The following is an 11,908-nucleotide window of genomic DNA, read 5'->3' on the forward strand; positions in this document are numbered from 1 at the left end:
TACTTGAGAAAATTGTTTAGCTTTCTAACTCTTCCGCTTCACCTGTGAAAGTATGGTAAAAACTGGCTAGATGGATTTTCTAAGGAATGAACTATTTTAGATGTCTGAAGGTTTACTGAAGGTTTTTTCCTTTATGAAACTAAACTTTAAACATATTTGATGGAACTATTTCTAAAATGAAACATGCCCTTTTATATAAAAGTTAACAGGTATCATATTACCTTTCCTTGAAGAGTCATACTAGTAACATCATAGTAGGCTGTAAGACAGTGATGCTCTAGAAAGCAGTCAGCAAGCTGTTTTTGTAAGGTTTAGGAGATAAAAATAGTTTTTACATTTTGAAAGGGTTGTTAAAAAAATGTGACATAGACCCTAAATATTTACTATCTGGCCCTTTAAAGAAAGGTTTGCTGACTCTTGCTCTAGAAAAACATGTGTAGGCTTCTTCATCACATGTCCACAACTAGATTGAACATTATGCTCTGTTACCAGAGGAAGCACATCTATCTCAGTACAGTGTCTGACAAGGTAGCTCAAATAGCTGTGGAAAAACAAAGGCTACTGGCATTTAACATTCTTTTGTTGCTTGTTACACTCTCCTACTCACTTACAGGTTTTTTGGCAATCACTATACCTGCCCCTAGCAGCCTCTCCACCTTCTTAATTTCGGCCTGGAAATTTGATAACTGGGCTTATAAACATTTTAAGCAATATAAGATTAAATTGGTTATGTGCAGATACTAGAACTATTTTCTAAATAAAACAAAGGTGGTTTGGTGCAGGGATTTGGTGACTTATTCTGATTGTCCCAAGGTTTTTAAATTTATTTCTAGGTTCTCTGCTATCCTTTGGAAAAGCAAGGTTGCTGGATGGATGAGGTCTTATGGTAGTATGCCTGATCATTTTTTTTAAATAATATAAAACATTATACCTCAAAAGCTAGTCAACGAAATGTTAAATTTTAGCAATTTGAATGGTAGGATTTTCTTGGAATATCTGATTGTTTTTTTTTTTACAATGAACATTACTTTTATAATCAGAAAAGCCTCTTTCATTAAGAAAAGGAAGATAAATTGGAAGGATCTCTCTATTCAACCTCACTGACCTAATTCAACGATTTTCATTTAGCATATTTTTTTCATTATTTGATCGCTTTTTAAAAATGGGTTGTAAATATTGTTAGATTTTTATTTTGACCCACATTTGGGTTGCCAGAGGTAACCCACAGTTACTGTAATACTGAAAAATAAGCTGTAAATATGAAATACTGTAGGAATGTCAACAATCAATATGATGAAAAGTGACTAATTGCTTTCCGACCTCTGCTCCACTCACTTTATACAAGTTCAGACGAATACTACCCAACGTGGATAGTGTTATGGCTCACAAAACACTTTACTTCATCTAGTTCTCACAACAACCATGTGAGGCAGGCACATTCTTGGAGGTAAAATGACTTGGCCAAGTCACTGGGCTAGTGAGGAGAGAGGCTCATCAGCCTGGTCACGAGAAAAGAAACAGGTTTTCGGAGGAGCTTCTAGAAATGTCAGAACTTTTACTACACCTTGGCTTCGATGTTCCCTCACCTGACAGTTACCATTAGAAACTCAGATCCTGCCTCTTCCACCTCATCAAGGCACACTGCGGGCAGGGAAACCTGTGAGCCCACACCAAAAGCTATCACTCTCCATCCCCTAAGCCCCAGAGCCAAGGCAAAGAGCGCACAGTCCGCCCCCTCCCGCGAGCCACAGACTCTGCGTGCTGACTCCCGACTAACCTGACCAGGTCGGTCATGCAGGAGCCCACCACTACCACCGCGGATACCTCCTCCTGCCACTGCCTCCCGGGTTCCCCAGACGCGGCCATTGCTCAAAGGAGGTGCTCTCCAACTCGGAGGCTGCCCTTTACCCTTTGGGCGACCCCGTAACCAGAGACGCCGCTCCTACGCTCCCTAACCACGCGGGCCTTCCCGACGCCCAGGCGGGTGGCCCACCTGAATGCCCGAAATAACCCCGCCCACCAACTGCCCCTCGTTCTTCCAGGAATTGTCTCGCTGCACCGCCTCTCATTACAGGGCCCTTTCGATAGTTCCAGACTCCGCGCTGCTCGCCACGTACGACACACGCACTGAAGAAGGAACTTTCAGGCGCTGCGGGGACGCCTTTCCGAGTGCTTGGCTCCGCGGTGCGGGGGCGCGCACGCCGCCCGGCTCCCGGGCCGCAGAGGGGCGGGGCGGACGTCCGGGGGCGCGCACGCATCCGGCCCGCGGTGCGCGCGCAGGTCGGTGCGTCGGTCGGGGGCGCGCTCGGGGAACCTGTACCCCACGTAGTCGCCGGTTACCGAACGGACTAAGTTCCAGGTACCAAGACTGGGGCTGGTGAGGGGAGGTTGGATCCCAAGTCGCACAGGTGGCGCTGAGGACCGTGGTTTAAATATCTCCAGGGCCTTCCCTTCCTATAGAGAAGGCCCTCATTCCAAAGATGCCCTGCTCATCCCCATCTCGCTGGTCCCCTAAAGAACGAGCTCCCAAGGCCAGAAATTGCTCTTTCTCCTTATCTAGTTCGTCCCCTGGTTCCCGATCAAGCTCAGACTCCTTTCTCATTCCCGCCTGTTGAGGGGATCATACATTTTGGGAGAAGGGAGAGTTTCCCCTTTTAGATATCTCCTAGAGTGGGGTGGTCATTCTTTGGGTCTGAGCCGGCTTGTTTTTCTTGAATGTTGCTCCTTGGAGAAATTACTTCCCGAGTGTAACTTCCCTCGTGCGCTGTATGACGTTGACGTGACGCAGCAGGACGCCACCCCTTTCCGTTCCATGACGTCAGCAGGGCACATGTTTCCGTGTTTGTCATCTCATCTTAATTGCAAGAAACTGGATGATGCTTTAGACGTCTTTGTAGTCCCCAGGCAGCCCATCAAAGGGCCTCATGTGACCTTATTTTAGGGCAGCAGAACCCTGTAAGAATTGTATTTCTACATTTTCCTTTTGTAATATGTCAAAATCAGGAAATGCAGATTACCTAGCTAGCATTCAAGGGAGTCTGGCCACCATAAATTGTTACTAATCTGAGATTTGATTCAGCGCTGCAATGTATAAAAGCTACTGCTGGGGGATGATACCCCATCCACGTCCCTGGCTCAAAAGGACTATACCAAAGGACCCTCATCTCTGGTTATTCTGTGACCTCTGATTTTGGAGTATTTTTCTCCTCCTTTAGAGAAGTCACAACACATCACAGTAGAAACATTTTAACGCTGCATGAAATCTTGAACTGTCAAAAAATAGTATTATGGCTGCTCTGGAAACAAAGACAGAAATTCATTCCTTCAGGTGTCATTCCAAGGTCATGACAGTTGCTGAACTGGAATGGATTGTTGTCACCTTTAGTTTGGCTTCTGAAGCAGGTTTGTTCATTTTAGCATTTGACTAGTGCATCACTCAGACCAGCTTCAGCAATCGGCCAGCAGTAGTCTAATTTGTTTCTAGTTGTAAAGCAACCATGAGTTTAAATTCATGACATTTTGTGTAAATTTTAGATATATACTTAAAAAATTCATTTCGATGCTTTTCACTTTGGTGATTTAACTTATAAATGCTTATTTGAGGGAGGATGAGAATAGTGGACCTTGAGGGAGATCTGGATTTGAATTCTAATCCTTCTACTTGCTAGGTTTATGACTTTGAACAAATTACTTAGTCTTGTTGAGTATTAGTTTTCTTATCTGTGAAATGGAAACAATATTACCCAGAGGACAATATTACCCAGAGGGTTCGGGGGAAGTGAATGAAATTACAGATAGAGGTGGGTAATATAGCATTTGATGTTGAGGAAACGTTCAGAATATGTTGGTTCTGTTTCCTTTTTTCATAGAAGTGAAAGATATAATAATGATAGGTATTATGGGGGAAAACATGGAAGAATGGTTTTGTAATGTAGGTGAGATTCTTTTGCTTTTTTCCGTGATAAGTATTTTTGTATTTGCCTATGATCTAGATAAGCATCCTTTCGAGAACTGTGACATCAGTGGATAGAAAAAAAAGGTGGAAATGTTGCAGAATAGACAAAAATAGGCTTTAAAATGATAACATGGATTAGTATACTTTTCAAAGACCAATTATAAAAGTTATTTGTGTCATCTGTAAAGTGGAAATTCCAATACCATTTTACTGCCCAGGATTGTGGAGATCAAGTGCAATATGTACTTGGAAACTCTTTATAAGTGATAAGGTGTTATAATAATGCACATGATTTTTGTGATAATACCATGCATTAGATGTTTATTCTTACTTTGTGATGACATATTGGAATGGTGGAAGGACTTCATCTGTTAAGTGGTTGGAAGAGGAGTTTGTTTTATATTTTCAGAAAGGATGATTTGGGTATTAAAAATAAAGCTTTTACTGCCTCAACAGTACTTCTGGGTATCATCCAATATAGGGTTACAGTGTTGATATTTTTTGAAAGATCACTGCAGTTCTCTTTATTACTGTCTGAAATGATTAAAATAGGTACTAGTTTTCAACATTTATTTTAGCAGGGACATGTAAGTTCTCATATGGCATAATATATGGAAACTAGAACCAGAACATCATTTACTTGTAACTTGCAGGAAATTAGTTTGCTTTTGATGTGGGATTATCCATTCAGATTGAGGAAGAAAATGATCATTTAAATTGACTTATTCACCTCCGAAAATAAAGGCTTTCATTTAGAAATCTATTAAGAGGAATTCACGTACTCCCTTCCCCTGCCCTATGGGTTTCCAAGTAATTTAGATATGATTTATTGGTTTTACTTTTGTATTTTCAAGTGTGAGAACTTCTTAGTGCTTTATAGTCATAGACTTTTACATCCATGTTAGTTTGTGTTGCTGAATATCTAGATAAGTGTGTTTTCATGATTTAATTGTTTAAGTAGATTTCGCTACATCTAGTCCTCAGATACACTATCCTCTACTAAAATTTTTGAGGGCATATTACCTCTCTCCATACCTAAATATTCATATAGCTTTTGTCTCTCTATTCATTTATTTATTTAAAAATGTTTATTGGGTGTTTAGTTTGTGATTTCTTTCCAGAGGATAGATCACTAAGTATGTAATTATAATATACTGTGGAGGGACAGTTATTAATAGGGGTATATCAGAAGTAAATTTCTAGTAAGTCACAATTGCAAGCAGGTTATATTTGTTCCAGGATTTTATGTAGTATTGTCAGTCAAGGTCTTACTTCCTATGGGGACACAGAGGATTTCTAACCTAGTGTATGTGTGTTAGAGGGAGAAGATTGTCAGTGAAGGCTTCTTAAGGCCTCAGTTGAAGTGGAACATGCCAGTTGTAAGAGAATGGGATAGTTTTAAGTAGAGTTTGGTAGTATAGAAATCAGCTTTAGAAAGGAGGAGGGAATTGGATTTCGAGGGTTGCTTCTGTTCCTGAAAATCAATGTTACAGTCTCTGTCCTAAGTAGGTGAGTAGCAGGGAGATGGTTTTATTGGAAGAGGCTGTTGTAAGACAGAAAATGAGGTCTTCATTCATGCAAGAGTGTGCTGTGCCAGTTTTCAGGAAACTTTTTAGAGCTAGTTCTTTTGGATACCCCGATCATCAATCTTTTTTCTGTTTTCAGTGGTGATTTGCAAGTCAAGTTAAAATGTCCCCAGAAGTGGCCTTGAACCGAATTTCTCCAATGCTCTCCCCATTCATATCTAGTGTGGTCCGCAATGGAAAAGTGGGACTGGATGCTACAAACTGTTTGAGGATAACTGACTTGAAATCTGGGTATGTACCAGAACCAATTCAACCTTTACCTAATGAAAAGCCTTTCTTGATAGACTCATAAAAATTGGCCACAGAAATTCATCAAGTCATGATCTTATCACATATTGATTCAGTTGGTTTTGTCCAGTTCTTGGCATTTTGTGTTTCAAGTTGTTTTGTTTATTTGTGGGCCATTGCTGTATGATCATTGCTTTATGTCTTTTTAGAGGCATATCTCTTTGTGGACAGTTTGCCACATGGTTTTTAGCAAGTATGTTTTTCATTTATTGACTCGTTTTCTTGTTATGTCCTCTGCAATCCAGTATGCACTATAAGAGTTGGGTTTTGAGATTCTGAATTTGATAATCTTTCCTAATAGGAAAATTATAATAGCTAGCCAAAACGAGTCATTTTTTTGTAATGGGTGTAATGGTAAGATCTCATACTTACAAAAGTTGCATTAAAAAAAACTCATGAATACATTGTATAGAAAAAATAGCTTAAATATATGTTTATACAGAGTTATTTATGTAATTATATTAAAAGTCCATCTAAAACAAATTGCACTGATTTATATTCTTGGTATTTAATAAAATATGTCACTGGAAACCCCCCTAAAAAAATCAATTTTTTATTTTGAAACAAATTTAGATTTACAGAAAATTTACTAAAATTCTACAGAAAATTAACATTGTCACAATACTGTTAATTGTTCTACAAACCTTATTTGAGTTTTGCCAGTTTTCCCATAAATGCCCTTTTTTTGGTCCGGGAGCCAATCCAGGATGCAAAATGCATCAAGTCGTCCTGTCTTCTGAGTCTTCCCAACCTGTGACAGTTCCTGTCTTTCTTTGTCTTTTATGATTATTACATGTTTAAAGATAGAACTGGTTATTTTGTAAAATGTCACTCAATATAAGTTTGTCTAATGTTTTCTCTTTATTAGAGCGAGAAACACATTTTTTTTCCCCAAGAATAAGATAGAAGTGGTATTGTACCATTTTCAGGCATCACATCAGGGAGTAAGTACATGATGTTCATATGTCTTGCTGCTAGTATGTTTAATTTTGACTGCTTGGTTAAGATTGTGTATACAATCTTAATTGTAAAGTGATTTTCCCTTTGTAATTAGTAAGTATCTTATGGAGTAATGCTTTGAGACTGTGCAGATGTTTTGTTTCTCTCATACTTTTGTCCACTGATTTTAGCATCCACTGATGGGCCTTGCCTGCAACTGTTATTACTTTGGTGCTTGTCTAAGAGTGATTTTCTGTTTCCCTTATTCCTCCCACATCTATTAATTTCAGTTGTACTGTAAATAAGTACTCTCCCTTCTCCCGCAATTATTTATTTATTCAGTAATTTATTCATATCAATGTGAATTTTTAGGTATTTATCTTACTGGTTATAATTTGTATTTGGATCATACTAGAATAATTACTATCTTCATTTATTTTGTTGCTCAGTTGTTCTAGCCTTTGTCATTGGAGGGTCCCAAATTCCTGAATGTTTAGTTGAGTGTTTAAGTGCAAATAGTGGGTCTGATGATAAATTCGAAAAGACTGTGCTAGACCTGGCCCTGTCTGGACTAGCTCTGTGAAAATTATTTGATATGGTCTTTAATGACATTTAGTGTTTATAGAATTTATGTTTTTCAGACTTAAAAAAGGAATAAAAATATTTCTATCTGCATTAACAGTTGCTACACATAAAATGATATGAAAAGCCTTATTAACCTAGAGTATTTTTGCTGCCTTTTATGTAGTACTTGTCTGACAGATCCATATAAGTTCTTTAGAAGCTTTCTTCAATCCTTCCTTCTGCCGAAGTGTGAATTCCTCAAGTTTCTATAGCAAGACAGTGGCAGAGTTAGGGAAAAGAATGGATTTTCGTGTATCACTTTTGGCATTTCTCTTTCCTTTAGATCAGCAGCACTCACATTTATGAGAATTGGGATCCACATTTGTGATTTCTTTTAACTAAAAGGGGCATACCCTGTAGGACACACTATACATAGAAGAGATACAGTGAGATTGATTTTTAGAGGTCACAAGAACCAGTCTTGTTAGTATACATTGCTACTCACTCTTGAAGAGATGATGTCTAAGCATCTGTATTCTAGATCTGGCTCACAGGAGGAGTAGATAGGCAGAAATCTATTCAAAGTAAGATTTTTAAAAATAAAGCCATTAATTTTTATTTCTCTTATGGCACCCACATCTTTCTACCTTGTCTTAAGACTGTGTGTTTTTAAACTCTGTTGCTAGTATCTTAAGGACAGGGTCTTTGTTTATTTTATTTTTATGCTTCCTTAAGGTCTTACTGTGGTACCTTTGACATGTTGTGTATTAAGTAAGGGTTGAATGGATGAATGGGTTAGATGTTTTGCTAGAGAAGTTGCTTGGTTTGGGGGTAGTGTGGACTTGTGGCTTAGAAGCATGTTTATTGGTCTGGTAGTTTATTGCTTTCATTCCGTTGCACATAATCTTTTTAAATGACGTTCTGTGACAAATGAATTGACATTTTTGAAATTACAGCAAAATGTATTACAGCACTAGATTTCCTCTTCTCGGTGAAATATATGTTGAGACCTTGAGGGGCCAAATTTTTAATTTTAGGGAATTATTCCATGAGCCCACTGAATGTTGATTAGGTTTCTGCTCTGTGTTAATTTGATTACAAGCATATGTTATTTGTAAGATGCCATATTTTGTCATTTTTAGTGATTTACTAATCTAGAAGATGTTTAGCATTCTGGAATGATGCTGGACAAATATAACAGAAAGGAAAGCACAGAGGGGGCTCACTGCAACTTGTGGCAACTGAGCCTTAATATCTTTTCAGCATATCACAGTGACTCAACCTTATTGGCACATGGCTATGTTTGGGGCATCTGCTGTGACATCTCATCCTCCTACAACTACCTGTTGCATTTTTTGTCCATGTTCTGAATTTCATTACTTAGTTAAAAATAGATACTCAGGGTACTTGATTACTCAATAGAACAGTTTTAAAAGATGAGTGTTGTGAGCTTTGAAGACTGATCTCAATTTGGCTGCATTGCTCTCTCTAGATGGCACATTGAACCTTGCCTGGAGGGAACCTTGCCCTTGGAGGCAATTTTAATTTTGACGATGGGCAACTTTTACCAATATAGTATCTAGTCGTTCACTTGGCTTTTCCATTTCATTTCCTTTTCTGTACTCTTCTGGAATCTATTTTCTTTTTCCTTGTGCATATCTTCATGCTTTATATATTCATTATGTGTAAATATGTCTTTAAACAATATACGGTCTTGTTTGACATGTTTAAAAAGTTTATGCAAATGATATCATACTATGTATTTTTCTGCAACTTGCTTATTTTGCTTGGTATTAAGTTCATGAAATTTATCTATACTGATACTTATGGTCCTCATTCTTCCATTTGCATGGTTATATCCTTTTACGTTGTATGACTATGCCTCTAATTTTTTATTCACTCCTACTGATTGGCCTATATGTTGTTTTAAGTTTTTTTTTTGACAATGCCATAATGACCATTTTCCTACCTTTGTGCAAGAGATATATATATGAGAATATTTTCTGGGGCAGAGTCTTTTCAGCTGGGTGTATTTACCCATTAGTGGTTGTAAAATCAATTGAGTGAGTCACTTCAGTGTTTAAAAATGAATGAGAATAGAATGGAAATGATCAGAATGTGTGACATATAATATGAATAAACTTTGTTTCGTGGATTCTGGTTTCAGTTAAATAAGTATGTGTGCACTGGGTCACAAGGTAAAATATGTTTGTGATGATCAAAAAAGTTTCAAAGGTACCTCTCTGAGGTATATTTCTAGGAATAGAATTGCTAGTTCTTAGGTTATATGCATTTTCTATCTTATTAGATATTGCCAGATTGTATCAATTTCCTTCTGCCAAAAATGAATGAGAGTTTCCATTATCTTATAGCCTCAACAATTCTTTGTGTTGTCTGACTTAAAATTTAGCCCAGTTGGTGGGTGTGAAATGGTATCTCATTATAGTTTTAATTTGTATTTCCATGATTACTAGTGTAGTGAAGAATCTTTTCATATCCTTATTACCAATTCAGAGTTCTTATTTTAGGAATATCCTCTGCCCATCTTTTCAGTGATTGTATTTTTGTATAGATCTTAAAACATTCTTTAAGTATTTTGGATACTGATCTTTTGGCAGTTACATGTATTACAAATATCTGCATTCAGTCTGTGGTTTATATTCTTAATTTGGTGCTCCTGGTATCCAGAAGTTTTAATTTTAATGAGTCACATTCATCAGTATTTTACTATTTAGGTGTGGTTGTGTGTGTGTGTGTGTGTGTGTGTGTGTGTGTGTGTGTGTGTGTGTAAGAAAAAAGGGACATTTCAAGAAATTCTGTCCTACCCAAAAGATACAAATCTTCCTCTAAGAATTTAAAAGTTTCCCTTTTTCCTTTTTTAGTCTTTAAATAGAAATTTATTTTTTCTATAAAATGTTGTGAGATAGGGATATCATTTTTTTTTCTCCCCATATGGTTAATTGGTTGTCCCAGCATCATTTTTGAAATTTCATCCTTTGACTGTGGATCTATAATGCTACCCCCGTTATTATGCCAAGTTTGCGTTACACACGGATCTGTTTCCAGGCTTTCTGTCCTGATATGTCAGCCTCTTTGTCCTTGTGCCAGTTCCACATTGTCTTAGCTATTACAACTTTATAGAATGTCATGTTGGCTGGTAGGAAAAATTCTCCTTATCCATCTTCTTCTAATTCTTAAAAGTTGTCTTGCTGAGCCACGTATTCTAAAAACTTTTTGATAACCTCATTTGAATAGTTGCATACTATTCTGTTAGGACATACCATAATTCAGTTAGCAAAAATCCCTCTTTTTAACTCACTAAGAAAAGGAAATGAAGGGAAACTGACCTAGTGAGGGGCTAATTGAAAACTGATGGTCAGGAAAGCTCCGAGGAAATGACATTTAAGTTGTTTCATGAAAGATGAGAATAATTCAATGTGAGGAACTGAGGAATTTGATGTAAAAAGGGAATACTACGTGCAGATCCCGGAGAAAGCTTCACATGTAGGGGGATCTGCAAGGCCACCGCGGTTGGAAGGTAGTGAGAGGGAAATGAGATGAGATTTAAAGATAGTCAGGGGCCAGATTATGCAGAGCTTTGTGGGCTATATTTGAAAACTTGAGTTTTATTGTAGGTGGACTGAGAAGCTATTGGAGAATTTTATTTATATTAAAAAAAAATCATCTTATTTATATTAAAAAAATAACTGATTATTATATGGAAAATGGCTTGTTCAGGATAAGATGGACTAATAGCTGTCTATTACAGTAGACCAGACGAGAGGTGATTGAGTCTTAGAATATGGTGGTGACAATGGAGATGAAAAGAAGGGAATTGTTAACTATTTAGAGCAGCAATCCCCAGCCTTTTTGGCACCAGGGACCAGCGCTCTTATGAGAATTAAAGCCTGATGACATGAGGTGGAGCTGAGGCCGTGATGCTAGTGCTGGGGTGTGGCTGCAAATACAGATGAAGCTTCACTGGCTCACCCACCACTCACCTCCTGCTCTGGGGCCCGGTTCCTAACAAGCCATGGACCAGTACCGGTCCATGGTCTGGGGGTTGGGGACCCTTGATTTAGAGGGTGAAATCATGAGGATGTTGAATTTGGGGTTTGGGAGAGCTTGAGTAAGCGAGTAGATGGTCATGCCATCTGCTGAAATGGGAAGATTGGAGGAGGAACTGCTTTAATCTGGATTCATTGTTGTCTAGGTCTGACATGCAGCTAACATTATAGGTTTCCCTTTGCATCTTTTCTGTGGCGAATCTCATATCTTAATTTCTCGTGCCCTCTTGCTTTGTTGGAGCATTAATTCCAATAGCATCCTAAGAAAGGAGGAGGAGGAGGTTTGTTTTTGAGTTCCCAGAAGTCTGAAATGTCTTTAATTCTACTTTAAAACTTGATTGATAATTTGAGCAGGTACAGAAGTCTGTGTTGCAAATTACCTTCCCTTCGAATTTTGGAGGCCTTGATCTGCAGTCGTGGAGACCCCCAATACACATATTGTTGTAGTTTCATGAATGCAGTATCTTCTCTTCTCTGTAAGGATATTAATTATAGTTTTCTTTATATAT

General features: G+C 38.0%; 2 protein-coding genes across 6 annotated transcripts in view; one reads left to right on the top strand and one right to left on the bottom strand.

The window, feature by feature from the left end:
• RBKS (ribokinase) overlaps positions 1-1,914 on the bottom strand; it is an 80,779-nt gene extending 78,865 nt beyond the window's left edge. For all 3 annotated transcript variants that reach the window (XM_011370733.2, XM_023536947.1, XM_023536948.1), the window contains exon 1: positions 1,778-1,914. In XM_011370733.2, the coding sequence (XP_011369035.1) occupies positions 1,778-1,866 (89 nt within the window). In that variant the 5' untranslated portion in view covers positions 1,867-1,914. The remainder of the gene's footprint in view (positions 1-1,777) is intronic.
• Positions 1,915-1,982: 68 nt separating this feature from the next.
• Positions 1,983-11,908, top strand: part of BABAM2 (BRISC and BRCA1 A complex member 2) — a 362,799-nt gene continuing 352,873 nt past the window's right edge. For 2 of the 3 annotated variants that reach the window (XM_011370731.2, XM_023536945.1), the window contains exon 1: positions 1,983-2,359. In XM_011370731.2, coding sequence (XP_011369033.1) covers positions 1,998-2,359 — 362 coding nt within the window. In that variant the 5' untranslated portion in view covers positions 1,983-1,997. Of the gene's footprint in view, positions 2,360-5,620; positions 5,773-11,908 lie in introns of all 3 variants that reach the window. The other variant, XM_011370732.1, reaches the window with a different exon arrangement.

The sequence above is a fragment of the Pteropus vampyrus genome, unplaced genomic scaffold (assembly GCF_000151845.1).
Source record: "Pteropus vampyrus isolate Shadow unplaced genomic scaffold, Pvam_2.0 Scaffold173, whole genome shotgun sequence".
NCBI classification, from domain to species: domain Eukaryota; kingdom Metazoa; phylum Chordata; class Mammalia; order Chiroptera; family Pteropodidae; genus Pteropus; species Pteropus vampyrus.